The following is a 20,235-nucleotide window of genomic DNA, read 5'->3' as shown; positions in this document are numbered from 1 at the left end:
ATGATTGTTTGAAAATTCCAAGACATGCAAAAATAGTGAAAGGATGAAACAAATTGTGTATGTGTTTGGGTGTATGTATATGAACTCACACACATATTTACTTTACCAAATGGATAATTTAGAATTAAGATGTAAAATAACATTAGCTTTTAGTAATAGTTGTGTGAAATACATGTGAATTTCAATCACATAGTTATTTCTGACTTCTGCCTTTGAAATTTGATTTTCCACCTATAATCACACAAAGTTTTTCTTTAGGCAGAATCATCTCATTATATATATCTGCTCTTTAACTTTTATTTATCGATTTTATTTATTTATTTTTGGATGCATTGGATCTTCATTGCTGCTCGCAGGCTTTCTCTAGCTTCGGCGAGCAGGGGTCACTGATCTTTAACTTTTAACGTGGATTTTCTTCCTGCTTTATTTCTGGATTTCCACTATAATTGTGCAAACTTTTTTGTTGTTTACATATTTTCACAGGACTTGCTGTATTAAAATAGGAAAGCAGCAATTTTGTTTCTCCAAATTTATTTTCAGTTGGCATGTCTTAAGCGATCCCACGAAAAGATAGGAAAAATGTATTATGTACATAAGCTGCAGTATTTTTGAATGCTGAGTTTGTAAACCAACTTTGTAAGATAGGTGAATAATTAAAAGCTATGTATTCTTACACTGATGTTGTATGTATGTCCGCCTTTTAGTCCTTCTAACATTGCAATGACAGATGTGTCCGTTTTCTGGATAATACTGAGGTTGCGAATCTGGACAGCAGTGGGATCATCTTCTTGGTAAACCAAAGCTTGATACACTTGGATATTTCCATTAGGTTGAGAAGGGGGAAGAAATGTTAACTGAAATTTTGTAACTTCATCTGGTATCTTCTGAAATGTCATGTTGTTCGGCGGGTCCTTAGGGACTGAAATGAAATATTTAGCAATTACAATTTAAAAAAAATTTGTGTTCATTTTGATGTCCATATAAAACTGATTTGCTTCAAGTTTCTGTCTATAAAGAGTATTACACAGATCATTTAAGCCATTTAATTTTGAAAACAAGCAAAATGACTCATGCATTATAGAATCATTGACATCTATAAATCACAGAAACCATAACAGTGATCCAATTTATTTGCTTATTTATTTAGCCTTTTATAATATATGTATTTTTATACAGAATGCATTTCTATGATACTCTAACTTAAAAATAATGTAGACTCACAGGAAGTTGCAAAAGTCATACATACAGTCCCCTGTAACCTTCCCCCAGCTTTCCCCAGTGGTGATATCTTATGTAACTGTTGTTTAATATCAAACCTGGAAACAGACACTGGTACAATAATGTTGACTATAGACGTTATTCAGTTTTCACCATTTTTCATGCTTTCCTGTATCTGCGTGTAGTTCTATGCAATTTAATCCCATGTGTAGATTCCTGTAACCATCACCAGAAATGAGATACAAAACTATTCCATCACCATAAAGAAATGTCCCCTTAGACTTGCACTCCATGCCTCCTCACAACACTAATCAATCTCCATTTCCATAGTTTTGTTATTTGCAAAAGACAATAGCACAGTGACCTTGAGGTCAATCAGGGTTGTTGTATATCAATAGTTCATTCTATTTTTATTGCCGAGTAGTGTTCCATTTTATGGATGTACGAGTTTAATTTATAAAAACATTTGGGTTTTTTCCAGTTATTTTGTTGTTGTCATTACTAATAAGTCTTCTATTAACATTCATATACAGATATTTGCATGGACATTAAGTTTTCAATTCTCTATGATAGTTGCCCAAGAGTGTATTTGGTGGATCATGTGGTAAGTGCATTTAAAAAAAATTTTTTTTAACATCTTTATTGGAGTATAATTGCTTTACAATGGTGTGTTAGTTTCTGCTTTATAACAAAGTAAATCAGCTATACATATACATATATCCCCATATATCCTCCCTCTTATGTCTCCCTCCCATCCTCCCTATCCCGCCCCTCTAGGTGGTCACAAAGCTCCCAGTTGATCTCCCTGTGCTATGCGGCTGCTTCCCACTAGCTATCTATTTTACATTTGGTAGTATATAAAAGATCACCAAACTATTTTTCCATTGTAGCTATACCCTTTTACATTGCCACTAGCAATGTATGAGAGATCTAGTATTTCTGCATCTTTTCCAACATTTGGTATTGTCACTATTTAAAACATTATTATTTCATCTGTTCTAGTAGATGTATAGTGATATATCACTGTGGTTTCAATTTGCATTTCCCCAATAGCTAATGGTGTTGAAAACCTATCTTATCATGAGTTTATTTGCCAGTCATATATCCTCTCTGGTAAAATGTCTGTTCACGTTGTCAATTTTCTAATAGGATTCTTTTTAAGTGTTGAATTTTAAGATTTCTTTATGTTCTAGATATTCCAGTTTATTTTTGATAAATAAAAGTTATCCTAACATATAACTAGCTAAATATCAATAAATTATTTTAAAATGATACACATGAGGATAAAATTATTTATGAATAATTTTATGAAAGACTAGTTTTTGTTGTACTACATAATCAGTGTTCTTTAAATAAATGACTCATTGAATGAACGTATCTTATTTTGATCACATTGAAATGGATATTCCATTCTAAATTCTAAAATTCTAAGAATTTCCATGAAAAGGCTGTTGATATTTGGCTGTCAATGATTCAGATATTCAGATATTGCTGCAAATATCCCTAGAGATAGTGCCCTATGGCAAGCAAAAAATAAGTAAATAAATAACAGTGAGGGAAAAAAAGAGAGAAAAGCAAATAAACATGTCATTGTGCCAAATATCACAGGATGAAAAAATGCATAGCTGAAATAAAGGTTAAATTGGTTCAACACACATTTTCACAACATTTGCTGTTATACATTTTTATGATACATAAGAAACATATATATTTTTTCTTTTTATAAGAATTGTTTCTCTAAAATTAGGATCAGCTTTAAAAAGCTGAATACATGAAAGAATTATCTGAATGCTAGAAAGAACCTTCTATCCGCCAAATATCTTTCGTTTAACGTCTAAAATTCTACTCTTAGAGGTTTAGTAGAAATTTATTAAACTATGGTATCCTTGGAAGAGTTAACACATTAGGATTTGCAATCAGTGCTTTGTGGTGTGAATGTGAATAAGTTTAGCAGCAACTTTCCTCACAGATAGGTAGGATGGGGGAGAAGTGCAAAAAGTGTAATAAGAAAATAAGTACCTGGAATATACATGGCCACAAAATGGAAACAAGCAGAATTTTAGGGTGCTGAGGATAGGATGTACTTTTCAATTTAGAACCGTAAGTTTATAGACAACAGAGTATGTAGCATAATGAAAAGACTAGCTAAAAAATATTTTACCTCCTATACTTACCTTACAGATAGCAACAAATAAACTATAGCAACACATTCCTTCATGTGCTCTTTCCAAAGATATATCTGGTGGCAAAGAACATCAGGAGTCTGAAGGAGGATGGGGCAAGCGAGTTCTGGGAAGTTGACTTTCCACATTAAATTCTTATTGGTTACAATCTTATTATTCATTCAGACCCTGTTCATAGGAACTGGAGGAAATCTGTACAGATTCTGACATTTATCAAATAGATTATGTAATAAAACATGTCACTTAACTAAGTGAAGAAAACAGATATGGTGAAACATAACCTGGGTTCTACTTCTGAATTCTAGATTATTTAATAATGGAGTATTATTACTTTAATGTGCATTTAAACCGTGGGAGAGAAATAATTAAAATGGAATTTAAGGTGAAGCTTTATTGGCTATAGACAGTTGGACAAAATCATCTCTTAGGCAAGGTAACTCAACTTCTGAAATAGTGTTTAAATAAATGCAAAAAAGTACAATTGGTTACCTTACTATGAACTAATTTATTTTTGTATTTACAAGTATTGATTATTCTACATAATTCCACTTTGCCTCAAAAATGTAAATACAAAGCTTTACTCTTGTCAGTCACAGTGAGTCACTGAAGTTTAAACTTATATGCTTAAAAAATTTCTTTTAACACATATGCTTTGTAGGGTAAGGTGTGAGAAACTGTAAGAAAGACACCTAACTCAGTCAATTTTTAGCATGAAAAATAAACCTTACCTGATTCTAAAGTAGTAACAATCACTTCAGCACTCGACTTTCCTTCCACATATGCAGCACTAATATTTCCAGTGAATGCAGTGATCACCACGGAATACCTTGTGAATATTTTCAGATCTTTAATTTCTATGGTTTTATTTTCTCCATTTGACTTGATTAAGGAAATATTAAATTCATCACTATCTACCTACAAGAAAAAATAGCTAACAATTAAAGGAAGCAGCACCTGAGATACAAATCACTAAAACATAAAAATAGAAAGCTATGAGTGGTATATTTTTCTAGCCAAGATTTAAAAATTCTTTTATTTACAGTCAGACAGACCTGGGAAATCCAAAGTGCTACTTTAACAGTTTACTAATTACAATTATTTCAACAATTGAAAGTAAAAGAAAAAAATCAATCACAATTAATCAGAACAAGCAGAAATCATCTCCGCAGTCAATGAAATTTATACTCCAATTATTTTTTAACATCTTTATTGGAGTATAATTGCTTTACAATGGTGTGTTAGTTTCTGCTTTATAACATAGTGAATCAGCTATACATATACATATATCCCCATATCTCCTCCCTCTTGCCTCTCCCTCCCACCATCCCAATCCCATGCCTCTAGGTGGTCACAAAGCACTGAGCTGATCTCCCTGTGCTATGCGGCTGCTTCCGACTAGCTAGCTGTTTTACATTTGGTAGTATATATAAGTCCATGCCACTCTCTCACTCCGTCCCAGCTTACCCTTCCCCCTCCCCGTGTCCTCAAGTCCATTCTCTAGTAGGTCTGTGTCTTTATTCCTGTCCTGCCCCTATGTTCTTCAGAACCTTTTATTTTTTTTTAGATTCCATATATATGTGTTAGCATACAGTATTTGTTTTTCTCTTTCTGACTTCACACTGTATGACAGACTCTAGGTACATCTAGGTACATCAGACTCTAGGTACATATAGTCTGTATGACAGACTCTAGGTACATCCACCTCACTACAAATAACTCAATGGAAAACAATATTCCATTGTATATCCATTGTATCCATTGTATACATATGCCACATCTTCTTTATCCATTCATCTGTCAATGGACACTTAGGTTGCTTCCATGTCCTGGCTATTGTAAACAGTGCTGCAATGAACATTGGGGTACATGACTCTTTTTGAATTATGGTTTTCTCAGGGTATATGCCCAGTAGTGGGATTGCTGGGTCATATGGTAGTTCTATTTTTAGTCTTTTAAGGAACCTCCATACTGTTCTCCATAGTGGCTGTAACAATTTACAGTCCCACCAACGGTGCAAGAGGGTTCCCTTTTCTCCACACTCTCTCCAGCATTTATTGTTTGTAGGTTTTTTGATGATGGCCATTCTGACTGGTGTGAGGTGATACCTCATGGTTGTTCTGATTTGCATTTCTCTAATGATCAGTGATGTTGAGCATTCTTTCATGTGTTTGTTGGCAATCTGTATATCTTCTTTGGAGAAATGTCTATTTAGGTCTTCTGCCCATTTTTGGATTGGGTTGTTTGTTTTTTTTTGATATTGAGCTGCATGAGCTGCTTGTAAATTTTGGAAATTAATGCTTTGTCAGTTGCTTCATTTGCAAATATTTTCTCCCATTCTGAGGGTTGTCTTTTGGTCTTGTTTATGGTTTCCTTTGCTGTGCAAAAGGCTTTAAGTTTCATTAGGACCCATTTGTTTATTTTTATACTCCAATGTTTTACAGAAGAAAGAATATAGGTTGGTACCCAGCCATCAGGGGTTCAAATCCCAACCTGGTCACTTAATAACTCCTGTAGCATTTGATAAGTCATTTATGCTGTCTTACTTTCTGTATATGTAAGATTGGAGTGGTAATATCTACTTAAAATATTTTGATGATTTAGAAAAAACAGATCTGAAGTAGCTGGCACAGAAATTTGCAATTTTGTTTTTTACCATGATCAACAAAAATGAAACACATTTTGCAATATAATTCAGGATGTGTGTGTGTATTCTTTATAACTGAAAATTGCTTTTCAGAAATACAACTTCTGAAATGCACTTTGATATTTTCTGCTCTTTTTAATTTTACTCCAATTCATTTAAAAAATGCTGGTCATAATTGAAGTTTGAAAAACTGATCTAGCACCATGCAAGGCACTAAGTAAGGAATCAATTAACATGATGTCATAATTATTAAATGTGTACAAATGAGTATGCTTAGGTATATTAAATATAGTTGTATAATTTATTAAAACATAGTCTGTCTTTGATGGAGAGTCTGGCCTATTCACTGTAGGGATTAAACACAGCTAAAGTTTCTAGCACTAAATAGAAGGGCTTTGCCTGAGATGAACAACAGCAAGTTTGAAATCCTATTATGCCTGCTTCTCTCAAGTACTTGAAAGACTTAAAAACAAGTTGGATACACTGTCCTCACTATCAAGTTCATTTTCAACCTGACCCTCTGTCATAACTTTGAAAGACGTTTTTTTTGTTTAATATGTTCTTCAAATGCTCTTTTCTAAAAGCTTTTTTAACTAAAAACGATGTTGCTATGAGAAACACAGCAAAAGGCTGAAAAATATCAGATCTGCAAAAAGTCAAACAGATCGAACCAGAGCAGTGGAGGGAGGTGTTCCACCTCTAAAATGTCAGAAAAACAAATCAGTGTAGGAATCCAATTGATCGGGTGCATGCACCCACTGGTAGAAAGTGTGTATGTATTTAATTAGTTGTCAACAACTAAATATCTCATACAAATCGGGCTTTTAAAATTTCCCCTATGACTAGGCTTGTATTCATGCTGGGTAACAATTATCTAGAGATGAGTGACAGGTGACTCCTCTAATGGGGCAGGGGTGTCCAATTCATCACTGAAGCTTCATTGTGACTGTTCCTTGATGTTCCTTGCCTGACTACTATAGCTATTTCAACTCTGATTTTATTGAGTTGAGGTGAATTCCTCAAGATGCCATAGCAACTTGGTAGCTGAGACAGGATTTACTCCCAGGTCTTTGAAGAGTCCAGACCTCTCTACACCAAGTCATGGGGCGTGGTCTTATAAAGTAAAACGAAATTATTCCAATGCCTTCCATTAAAAAATGGATAACAAATAGCAAGTAGTAAAACATGAAATAACATGCATGTGATCTACTATATCTTAAAAAATATACAGTAAAATTCAAAAAGAATGCTGGGCCCTCAAATACAGCATGTGGAAAAATTCATTTTCTTTCTTCACTAAACCTACTATCATTAACTAATATTCGTCCACTTACCCAGGACTGAAACCTCAGACCTTTTTGACCCATCATTTCCCTTCAATCAGTTCCAAATTCGTTTGCTCATATTTGATCATCGATTATTATGATGAAATGTCTGCCATTTTTTTTGAAGTGTGGTTGTTTCATATACACTGTCAGTAATTAGATTCTGGTTCTATTTTCCTCTCCTTTGCCTGCCCCACCTGCACTCTTCCCCACCTGGTACACCCCCATTTAATTCTTACATCCCAGAAGAGAACAAATTTCATCTTCTCTGTGCAGTCTCCTCTATATATTATGTGCCCCATAACAGAAACTTTAATTACTTTGTTAGTTTATATTCCAAAAAAGACTGCATACCTCATACTCTACAACTAGCTCTTTATATTCTGGTGTCATTCTCTAGAGTGTGAGCTACTTGGAAGCAGAACTTTGTTTTCCATCTTTGTCTTGGTGAAAGAAGCTACTAACTATTTGCTAAGTTAAAAAATAAAGGGGCCGACAAACAAAGGGCCACAAAATGCATTAATATCCAGTAGAATCATCCAGGATGATATCTGAGCCCATATATCTTTATTCAAGATTGTCAATTTTTGCTTAATTTGAGTCTTTTAAGGGAAGAGTTTTATGCTCTTGCGGTTAGTATTTGACAGAGGCCAGGCTGCAGCGTAAGTCCTAAATTCAGTGACATACGTTCTTCTTTGGCCTGCGAGCCAATGACTTTTGAAGGTAGATAGTTATATATTCATGAAATGAGCTGCAGATAAACTCTATAAGGATAATGACCACGTCAGACTTGTTCACTTCTACATACCCAGCACGTACCACAGTGCTGGCATTTGAATGTATTTAAAAGCGTGTTGGGAGTTTGGGATTGACATGTACACATTGCTATTTTTAAAACAGATAACCAACAAGGAACTACTGCATAGCACAGGGAACTCTGCTCAATATTCTGTAATAACCTAAATGGGATAAGAATTTGAAAAAGAATAGATGCATGTATATATGTATAACTGAATCACTTTGCTGTACACCTGAAACTAACGCAACATTGTTAATCAACTATGCTCCAATATAAAAATTAAAAATATAAAGTGTGTTGAAAGAATGAAGGGAAGAAGGAACAAATGACAACTTAGTTCCAAGAATCCTAGGGAAACTCTGAAGTGTTAGAATCTGTTTGAATTTTTGCTATCTTTGATCCAAAGGTGTTTTGGTGAGCTATATTTCAGTTTGGCAATTTTTATTTGCTTTTTGATGGTTTTTCCTATTTTCCATCACACCATTGTCTACTGGTTTTAGCCACGTCTTAATATTTGAGAAGTTATTTATCATCTCTGTGCCTCAGTTCCCCTTTATGCAAAATGAAGACGATAGCATTTACATCAAAATGTTATTAGATAAGATATAATACAGTGCATATGAAGAGCTAATATGTAACTGAAATAAGCAATTACAATATTAGTTATCTTTCCATCCTTCTCTCTTTCCCTTGCTCATTTTTAATCTCAGTAAGAATGCTAAGAGAAAGAGGTTATAAATCACTTTTTTTACTGTCTTATTTTTCCCTCCTTTAAACACAACCAAATTCCAAGAGAGACCTTTTTCCTTAATAAAGTGTCTTTTACTTGATAGAGCACAGCATTAACTTTTTTTTTTTTTTTTGGTTCTTTTTTGCGGTACGTGGGCCTCTCACTGTTGTGGCCTCTCCCGTTGCGGAGCACAGGCTCCGGACGCGCAGGCTCAGCGGCCATGGCTCACGGGCCCAGCCGCTGCATGGCATGTGGGATCTCCCCGGACCGGGGCACGAACCCGTGTCCCCTGCATCGGCAGGCGGACTCTCAACCACTGCGCCACCAGGGAAGCCCCAGCATTAACATTTTATAATTTGCTTTTAATGCTATTCCCAGAGCATTTGTCATTCGTGTTATTTTTGGCTAATTATTAACTAAAAATCTTCACAGATATGCTCTAAAAAAGGAACATAAACTGAAGACTGAATGGGAGAACAAATGTACCAATAAACCCTGAAACTTTCTCTTAATCATGACACGTCTTTTGAGAAAGAAGTATTTCCTTTAAGAAATAATATAAAGACATAAAAAAATCATAAAATTAAACAAGAGATGGATAGAAACAGCAAGAAGGAGAGGAGAATTCACCATGAATTACCTAATTTAACGTGTTAGACGCAACCGTAAGAGACTGCTCATCAGGTCCAGTAAAGCTCAAGCAGGCTGGCAAGGAGATATTTCCAATTCTAACCCTAGATAACAACTCTGCATTATTCACATTGTGCAGCACCCTGTCTTAGGTGAAAGGCTTGACTCTCATGCTTGGGTCTCCTTCTGTCTGGAAGGCTACTCCAATTTGGTGTCTTCAGGGACATCTTATTTAAATGTTTGTATTCCCCAGGATACTATCCTCAGGTTAGTTCTTACAGAAGAGGCTTTACATGTTGTGTAGTTAATCTCATCTACTCATATTATTTCATCTATCATCGAAACACCAACAGTTCCCAAATCTGGGAATGCAAACTTCCTCTCCGGAGCTACAGATCCACAAATAAAACTGCTAATGGGCTATCTGCATCTGGAGGATTCCCAGGCATCTTAAAGTCGGTGCATCTAGTACTGATTTTCATTCTGTTTTCCTCACTCCATTTTCTCTGTCCTTCTTTTCTTGTCCAGTTTTACTCTTATAGTTTCCTGTCTCCTTATTTAATTTTGCACCCCCAGGACTTCTCTAAAACTATTCTCTACAATGCACCCATACTGATCCTGTAAAACAGAAATCTGTATCCCGACACTGCTTTAATTCCACAATTGGCACCCCACTGCCCTTACCATGAAACCCACACTCCATAATATGTTATAAGCCTGCCTCCTGATCTGGCCTCATCTCTCAGCCTTTTCTTCTTGAAAGTTTTGACCAAGGATTCCAGAACTACTTACTTTTTCCTGAAGGAAGCTAACTTTTCTATTATTCTAACTTCTATTACCATTTCCTTTCCATGTTCTGCTTCCATTATTTTCAAAATTAAGCTCTGATGCTATCTTATTTGGGAGATATTTCTCCTAATGCCTTGTCCATTCTCCTTTTATGTTTTGAGTTCGTTTTCACTGTATTTTAAACCAATAGATTATTATCAACTTAACCTCGTTTATATACATCATCTATACCCTGACGATAAATACAATAATAACCATGGTGACAATACTTTATTTACATTTATTGAACACTTACTATGCGTCAGGCAATGTTTTAAGTTCTTTAGGTAAATTTTCTAACTTAGTCCTCACAAAATCTCTCTACACTGGGTAGTATTATCAATCTTTATTTTACAGATGTGGACACTGAAACACAAACAAGTTAAGTAAGCTGCCTAACAGAGCTGAGATTAAAATTCAAAGTCTGGTTCCAAAACCTATATTCTTAACCATGCTCTATACTGTCTTTTGTAGAAGGTAAGACATGCCTTACCGATTTGACATCTATCAAATAGAATGTTGGTCCAGTAATGACAGCAGGTTCACTCCAGCTGATGTTGATGCTAAAAGGTGATGTTGCTACTACATACACATTTTCAGGAGGACCATCTGGAGCTATGAAAATAGAAAAAAATCAATTACCTTGCTACATTGAAGCTAGTATTTGCCACAATATGATAATAGAAAAGACCGTAAAAAAGGATAATCATGCTGAATTAATTATACATAAATTTATAGTTCACAGCATGCTAAAAGGCACTGGCAAATCAAACGATGTAATTACTTTCAAGATAATTACTATGCATAAAGAACTTCCATATGAGAAATTAATGGTCATAAATACATGATTTTCAAACTTGAAATAACAGTTTGAAAAGAAAGCATTACTATTGCTAAAATAAATCTTTTTGAACAAATCAATATTTTATTTTAAAATAATTAGCTTAACAATGTTGTTTTAGGAAAACCTGCAGAAACTAAACATATTTGACTACAGAAAAGTGGAACTGGTTCAAGTGAATTATATTTAAAATGTATTGTCTTACAAATGTGTCAATAAATTGGGTTCGTTTATTGTTTTCACTGAGGGGGTAGCATAGGAAATAGGTTATACAACTGATCTTATTATTACAAATGTAAACATTTCCTGAGTTCATTATGATTCCAAACAAATTCTTGAATTTGTCTTACTTTTATTATTGTTGTCTTTCCTCAAGAGTGCAAAACAAGAAATAATATTTTAAGGAACTGGCTGATGAAAACCTGTGTTGAAATTTCAATTTGTGAAACTACTAGGAATTAGAAGAGTTTTCAGTATGTTAAGAAGGATTTAGTCACAGTTACTTTGACATAGACATTGACCTAGAAACACTGTTTACACATCCCTGGCCTATCACGGCCCCTCGTCAATTCCAGGGATATTAAATATTGGGAGATGAGTATTTCCCAGCATTTCTGATTTTTAAATCCACATGAACAAACATTACTGAACAATATCATTCCTTAGATCCTGAGAAGGGGTAAAGAAGAAGAGAAAATATTCACTTCCTCAAATTTATAACAGCAACAAGTTGTATGATCTTGGTCAGACAATAAAATTTCTGGACCTCAGTTTTCTCTTAATATGCATACTTCACAGTGTTTTAAAAAGAACCGCGAACACAAAATGTGTGAAAGTAGCCCATTAGTTTAGTGTTTGGCCCTTTTTGTAAATTAATACAAAATATTATAACAAAGGGCAAAGTAAAGATAAGAACTAATTAGAAATACAAATAATCTACTATGAGAGGGCAAAGACAAAGTGGTGAGTACAGCTGGGCGGGGAGTCAAGGTAAAGTTGCAGAGAGGAGCTGGGGATTGAATAGACTTTGAAACATGAGAAGGATTTCAATAATCAGAGGGGCAGGTTTGGGGGCACTTCTTTGCTAAGAAGGTCCTAAGCAAAGCCACAAAGACATAAACAATGGGATCCACAGACAGAATATTATTTCTGCAGAATGGCTTTCTTACGCTTATTAATCTTATGCTTATGCTTATTATTTTATAATTGAAAAATATAACTCTAGGAAGGGGTCCACACACTTCACCAGACTGTCCAAGGAATGCATGGTACAAAAAAAAAATCAGAACCCCTAAATTTAAGGAATAGAGATATCACAGAAAGACCAGCATTAATGGAGGGACAGGGTAGGGAACAAGCCTCAGGCAGTCATTTGGGAACTAAGTTAGGGAGCACTCGATTATCTTAAAGCGTTTGAAGTTCATTCTTTAAACAATGGGATGTCACTGAAAGTTCTGAGAGGGGAAGTATTTTTCTAATGATTTAGGAAGAAATCTGATGCAGCTATGAAAAAGATATGTGCTCTGAAGCAATGAGTCCAGATAGGCTATTTCCAAAAAGCCAGGTGAGATCTGATGAGACCCAAAAGTAGAAGAGTGACGGTAGGTAGAGATAGGAGGAGATGAATCCCAGAGCCCTTAGAAAATCTAATAAAAAGAACTGAAGGGCAGATGAGATGTGAAATAGAGGAATGTAGTAAAAGCTAACTCATGTATTAATACTGGGAGAGTATTGCTAGAATTCACAACAGCACGTTCAGGAACAGACACTAGTTTTGGTAGGGATAAGACTATGGCAGGAGATGATACATTTGGTCTGTACTCATTAAGTCTGAGATACTCACAAGGATTCAGATGCCTGCCTGGCAACTGGAAAGATGAGCCTAGAACCAGGGAGACAGGACCAAGATGGAAAAGGGTTTTTAAAAATTTTCGGATAATTCCTTACAAATTGGGATAGTATAAATATGGCAAGTATATCTGGTTCAAGTGAGTCACAGGCTCTGAAGAAAGACAAAAGTTTTATTTCAACGCCAGGTAGCTGTTTAAGATGCTAATAGTAGTGACAATCTTTGAACTATGAATGAGTTATTGGCACTTAGAACATCTCCAAGAGAGATGATATTATATGTTTTGGAATTTGGGAGCCCAGCTCAGCCCATAAAGGTATTTTTTAATAGTAGCATTGAAATAATTTAAAGAAGTACTCAAATGTTACTATAGAGGACTCTAGGAAATATGTATAAGAAAGTTTCTGTGGGAAAATGCTTTTGGGGTGACAAACATATCCTTCCTACTTGTACCTTTTCTGAACTTTGTGTAATACTCTGAACATTGACTCAGAGATCCAGTCTATATGGCCTCCAGGGGAGAGAGTGAGGAGGGGATGCTCCTGGATTCAGAGGTATGATAAGCTGAGGGGTGTTAAAAATAATGACAGGATTACGCACATGATTTCTCTGGTGACTAAATGTAGAGAGATCACGGAATCTCAGCACTTAAACACACCCTGCATGTCCTGAGAGCTTCAGTCTTATTCTAACTTTAGGATCCTAGATTTAGGAAAACTGCCTCAAATTGTAGCATAATTCATTAGATAACTATACACATAACAAATGAGAGCTATAGGAGGTCTCCTGCCACCAGCATAATTGTTTTTGGATGCCCTCACAGAATAATGCACTCCATATTCAAAAGTGGCAACTCTCTTTCCTTCCCAAGCTGGATATTCCTTAGAAATAAGGAGTGGATAGGCTTCAGGATTAGGTACACCATTACTGATCATCATTATATACTTTCCTCATGGAGAAATGGCTCTGAAAAATGTAAGATGTTTTGTGGGTTTCAATGGCCTGTCTCCTGCCTTTGACTCTGTAAAAGGGGATGGGCTAGAAGCTATTAAGGTGGCTATTGATTAATATTTTAATTATTTATCCTTTATTAATGTTTTTGCAAAACCTGCCTTCTAGCTCTGTATGGACCATTGTGGAGAGGAAGAATTTTCTGACAGGCTGCACGTTTCAAGTGGTATGAGACAGGAAAATATTTTAGCCTACCTTTTCCTTTATTTCTACCAAAATGTTCTGTTGGCTTTTAGGTGAAATTTATGCATTTATCCAATCAATATTTATTGAGCATCTTCTATGTGCCAGGGACTGGGAAGACACCAAGCTTATAGAAGTGATCAAGGTAGCTGTGGACCTATCCATATAGAGCTTCTAGTATGTACCCACTCTTCTTCACTCTGCAACTGTTTATTGAACACCTACTCAAGGCAGGCATTTTTGAGGTGCTGGGAATAGAGAAGAAAACCAAAGATACAAAGATCATGGAACCACTATTTCAGTGGAGGGAGACAAATAATATATATTATAAAAAAATTATATAAATTAATATATAACATACAAATAAATGATATACTATGTTAGGAAGTGATATGTACCATGACAAAAAATGAAGCAGGGTAATTGGGATGGGAATGTAGATAGGAGTTACTATTTTAAAAAATATGGTGGTCAGGCTATGCCTCTCCTAACAGGTAACATTTAAACAAAGATTTGAAGGAGGTGAGGGAGCATGGGAATGTTTGAAGGAGTGTCACAGGGAGGAGAATGGCCAGTGCAAAGACCCTGAGACAGGACTGTGCCTGGTGTATTCTAGGAAGAACAGGGACTCCAGTGAGGCTGAAGCCAAGTAAGTCAGAATGTTGAGTCAGACAGGAAATGAGGCCAGACTGTGTAGGGCCTTTAATGCCACGGCTAAGGTCTTTTAAGAACTGCTGTCATAGACAAAAAAGATAAACGCCATAGTTTAATAAACTAATACCATGAACTAGAAGGAGCCTCTATAGATTCTGGTGCTTGGTATCTAACTCATACCAAGAAGATGGGCCAAAATTCATTATATCAAAAGAGGACAGATTATCTCCAGAATGTTATACTTATACCTCTATAACATATATAAACTCGATGGCTGTCGGGATTACACTTTTAAACCTAACTCATTCTAGCAGGCAGGCAAGGTGGTGCATTATTGTTGCCCAGATAACACGGACAGCTTACTGAGAATTTTCTGTGATAAGAAAGCCGATGAGATTTTTCTGTGACTAGGTTGATGGTAGTTTGTTTTTACAAATATTTTCTGGAAATATTCTTCTATGTCTGTGTCTTCTCTGCTCTGTAGTCTGGATCTTTGGGGTCTCAAACGAGGACAGATCCAAAACCATTTGCCAAGGAAAACCTCGGCTAGTCTTGCAAACATGTCTGTAGACCAGCTCAGAAAGCAGTATGATGCCTTGCTTCAACTTCTCATCTTTCATAGTAAAATGTCAACCCTGCAATCATTCCTTTAATACCAGCAATCAAAGCCCTCATCAGGGAGTGTCTGCTACCCCAAGCAGAGCTGACAGAAAACGACATTCAAAGATCATTCATGGTACATACTAACCACTTGAACTACTAAATATTTTAAGTTCTATGCACTAGTCAATCATTATAAAAAGCCAAGGTATTTAGCCCCTCGCCGAGCTGTGCTTTAATTCTTGAACTTTCCTAAAGTGTTTTTTTCTTTCTTTTTTAAGAAACAATCAGATTCTCTTAATAACATTTGCATTTTCAGTATACTTGATAAAATTGCCTGTTTTGTTACACAAGTGTTCCCTGTGTTAAATCCTTTATGAAATATTTCTCTTAGAACATATTATATTAATCTATATTCTTGAAGAATTATAATATGATGGAATAAGAACTCCTAAATCTGAAATTAAAAAAAGTAAACACATACCTAACTAAACTGATATGAATATATTATATGCACATAATATATAACTGAATATATATTTCATCTGTGTAAAGCAATGAAAGATAAACATTTGATTAATTCACGGATATTTTAAGAGAAACATTTAGAACACCAAATGCTCAAAGTATACTATAAAACAGTATCTAATTATTTTAATATTGTCCAAATATTATAATGTACTTTTAAGCAAATAACATTTTCAAGTTTCTTTTATGCAATTTTCTCTTGGAATTTATCAAAATTCCAAAAATGCATAATAAAATAATTCAGTATTATTTTTTTCTTTTATTCCAGTGTGTAGTAAACTATTATTAGAGTTACATAAGGGGGAATACAAAATTACAATTACGAATGTCAACAATCAAAATAAAGGAAGCTTAAAGCAGTAAAGGTATGGGGAACTGAAAATATGCCAGTTTAAAAGCTTAGTAATATATAAGCATCTTTGGGAGACTTTGTTTGTCTCTCCATAAACTGTCACATTCTGATTTAGGATTGTTTGTGAAATGAATCTAGTCAGTAGTAGGCCAAGATATCACTATACCCTTTCTCTTATAAATCACAGCAATTTACTCAGTAGGAATGATCTATCCTTATTCTCTCATTCCCCATAATCCAATCACTTCCTCTCATAAGCACTTTTCCCCTGGTTTTCGCAATAATGCATTTTCTGTAACTAACAACCATCATTTCCTGATTATCATGCTTCTATCCTTGCACAGGAATGTGGGTCTTATGTGGGTCAGGGTCATCTTTCCCATCCATCTGTGTCCCCATGCTAAGTGTGTTAGCTGAAAGGTGAGTCTGGATAGACCATCATTATGCCTAGTACATATAAAAGTTTGAATGCCCCCAAGTCTATGACACTTTGATTAAGAACCAACAAATTTTGGTGTGTCTAATACTACACTTTCAGAATAAGCACATTCAAAGAGTTATTAGAAACTCTGCCTTCTGCAGATCCCTGTAAATTTTATTTAATGATGAAAATGTTGTAGAAAATACTCTGGTTTTTAATGCATGCTGTAGTGACCTTCCTAAAGAATAAACATAAATAAATAAATGACCTGACAGCAACTCACAAGACAAAAAATATTGAGCTCTGTACACATGTATGATTTAGATTGTCTGCACATCTATTTGAATTTAAGTTCATTTCAAGTTTATTTAAAGGTCCTTCCCTTCAGGGTACTTTAGTTTCAGGATTTGGTACACTGGACCATCAGATTCCTATCTACTGTCATCACTAAGTGAAGGACTCCCATTCTTTCTCAGCTTATACAAGTATTAACAGCCTCTAGGACTGTGAGTTGCCTTAGATTCACCATACCTGAAGGAATTTGCTTTAAGTTTTAGATGTCTCTCAGGACTAAACAAAATCTAATTGGCTGGGTGGTTTGGGTGGATTCCTTACATCTTAAATAATTCAGGGCATCAAGGGCCCTGAAGAAGTTCAGCGATTAGATTGACCATACTGATGGAGGCCAAGAGCATCTCAGGTCACATCCGACTGGTTACAATACTGCACTAATTGGCTATCCTTCACTGGTGTTGAATGTTTCCCTAGAGCCCAGTGATTTCACTGCCCAGTATGAGATACTACTGTTGGTGTATGAAATATTTCCTACCCTTTTACAAGATTTTAATTTTGTTTTACAGTTAGATTTCCCAACAGCAAGATAGTAGCACAAAGGGCAACTATTACAACCATAAGAATCTGACCTATTAGACTGTTTGATGAGTACTGAGAATGACTGGTGGATGCCCACAGTATTAGACTTCATTGTATGACCATTTTCTTTGATGCTGAATGAGTAATTTTCTGAGTCATTTCAGGTTAGCTTAGGTGGAAAAAAATACAAAATACCAAAAAACTCTCACTTCCAATATTAGCCATGCCAGGTAAGAAAGAAAATATTCTCATATTAGTTCCACTGCTTTTAGGATCAGATAATACAACTTTTTCTAGAGTAGCATTATGTTCATAAAACAACTTTCTACAACAGTGGTTCTCAAAAATGTGGTCTTCAAACCAGCAGCATCAATATTACCTGGGAAGTTGTTAGAAAAGCAAATTCTGAGATCACACCCCTGACTTACTGAATCAGAAGACCTGGGTAGGGCCTAGCACTCCGTGTTTCAGCAAGCCCTCCTGATGATTCTAATGCTTGTGGTACAAGTTTAAGAGCCACTGCTCTGTAACATCAACGTACTATTGGAAAAAGCAGTGGCACTGCTCTTCAGATCAGGTACCAATGATTAGAACTCTTGGTAACAAGGTTAGAAAGGGGGATTACTGTTTCTGTGAAGACTGGGAATGTAGTTAGTGGTGGAGGGCTTGGGAGCTGGTGATAAACATGGAAACTTGCATCCAGCTAACAGACACTCCACACACTGGTCTCCTTGTGCCTTTCATGTATTTTAATTCTGAATAAACGATGAAGAGGTTTCTCCCTACCATCACTCCCTCTCATTCCCAAAGTTTCTAGAGTAGTAACAGGTCATCATGTTCCGTAAGAACATAAGAAAACATCATTTCTATGGTACCTTGAAGCTATGTGTAGGAGCAACCTGGAATAATTCAGATAAGGCCATCACCATTACAAAGTGTCAGGGCTGAGATAAACATTGCTACTTCATTCTCCCATGCATTGTATGCAGGTATAATCAGGGTAAAATAACTATCAAGGGTATAATTAAAGAGAAGAGAAACTAAAAGTGTAGTTAGAGGTTATGTGTGTTAGGGCAAGTCCCATTTAATTTGTTTGGGAATGGAGATGGTTGGATCATGTATCAGAAGTTTGTACAATATCTCCAGGTCTTTCTTAGTCTCAGTTTTCAAAGCTAATAGTGCCACATACTGATTATCCTTTAAGTTTCCTTTAACTGTTTGGTTTTTAGTGCTTTGCTGAAAAAGACATTCCACTTGTTCATGCAAATGGGGATGTCTAATTATTTTTATTTATATTCCGGAAAACTTGCTTAACAACCTGGCAAAAGTTTTTTTGTTTTTGTTTTTTTTGAAATTAAATATAGAGTTCACCTAATCAAACTTACAAGCTTTTACACAGCAAAGGAAACCGTAAACAAAACAAAAAGATAACCTACAGAATGGGAGAAAATATTTGCAAATGATGCAACTGACAAGGGCTTAATTTCCAAAGCATACAAACAGCTTATACAACTCAACAACAAAAAAACCACCCAATTGAAAAATGGGCAGAAGATCTACATAGACATTTCTCCAAAGAAGAAATACAAATGGCCAATAGGCACATGAAAAGATGCTCAACATCACTAATTATTAGAGAAATGCAAATAGAAACTACAATGAGGTATCTCCTCACACCGGTCAGAATGGCCATCATCAAAAATCTACAAAAAATAAATGCTGGAGAGGGTGTGGAGAAAAGGGAAACTTCCTACACTGTTGGTGGGAATGTTAAGTTGTTACAGCAACTGTGGAAAATAGTATGGAGTTTCCTCAGGAAACAAAAAACAGAATTACCATATGATCCAGCACTCCCACTCCTGGCATATATCCAGACAAAACTCTAATTCAAAAAGATACCTGCACCTTTATGTTCACAGCAGCACTGTTCACAACAGTCAAGACATGGGAACAACCTAAATGTCCACTGACAAGATGAATAGATAAAGAAGATGTGGTACATATATACAATGGAATACTACTCAGCCATAAAAAAGAATGAAATAATGCCATTTGCAGCAACATGGATGCAAGTAGAGATTATCATACTAAGTTAACTAAATCATAAAGACAAATACCATATGTTATCACTTATATATGGAATCTAAAATATGACACAAATGAACCTATCTATGAAACAGAAGGAGACTCATGGACATAGAGAATAGACTTGTAACCACAAGCCAAGGGGGAGGGGGTTGGGGGAGGGACTAAGTGGGAGGTTGGGGTTATAGCTATTATATATGGAAGGGATAAACAACAAGGTCCTACTGAATAGCCCAGAGAACTATATTCAATATCCTATGATAAATCATAATGGAAAAGAATATAAAAAAAGAATGTATACACAACTGAATCACTTTGCTATACAGCAGAAATTAACACAATGTTGTAAACCAACTATACTTCAGTAAAAAATTTTTTAAAAAAGAGTTGAATGCTTTATTAAATAGTTTAATTTTACATGCATTCTGTTAGTTCCTTTAAATTAGGGTTTCACCTATCTTCTCTTTGTATACTACTTAGC

General features: G+C 35.4%; 1 protein-coding gene across 1 annotated transcript in view; it reads right to left on the bottom strand.

The window, feature by feature from the left end:
* The window catches only part of PTPRQ (protein tyrosine phosphatase receptor type Q), a 192,189-nt gene that overhangs the window by 59,219 nt on the left and 112,735 nt on the right, over positions 1–20,235 (bottom strand). Inside the window, exons 27-29 of the mRNA XM_027108215.1 lie at positions 10,851–10,972; positions 4,130–4,316; positions 675–919 (exon numbers count right to left, since the gene is read on the bottom strand). Coding sequence (XP_026964016.1) covers positions 675–919; positions 4,130–4,316; positions 10,851–10,972 — 554 coding nt within the window. The remainder of the gene's footprint in view (positions 1–674; positions 920–4,129; positions 4,317–10,850; positions 10,973–20,235) is intronic.

Source organism: Aethalodelphis obliquidens, unplaced genomic scaffold, assembly GCF_003676395.1.
Source record: "Aethalodelphis obliquidens isolate GAN/ISIS:26980383/991018 unplaced genomic scaffold, ASM367639v1 scaffold8, whole genome shotgun sequence".
NCBI lineage: Eukaryota > Metazoa > Chordata > Mammalia > Artiodactyla > Delphinidae > Aethalodelphis > Aethalodelphis obliquidens.
The sequence above is the reverse complement of the archived record's forward strand: the minus strand, read 5'-3'. Positions and strand labels throughout refer to the sequence as shown.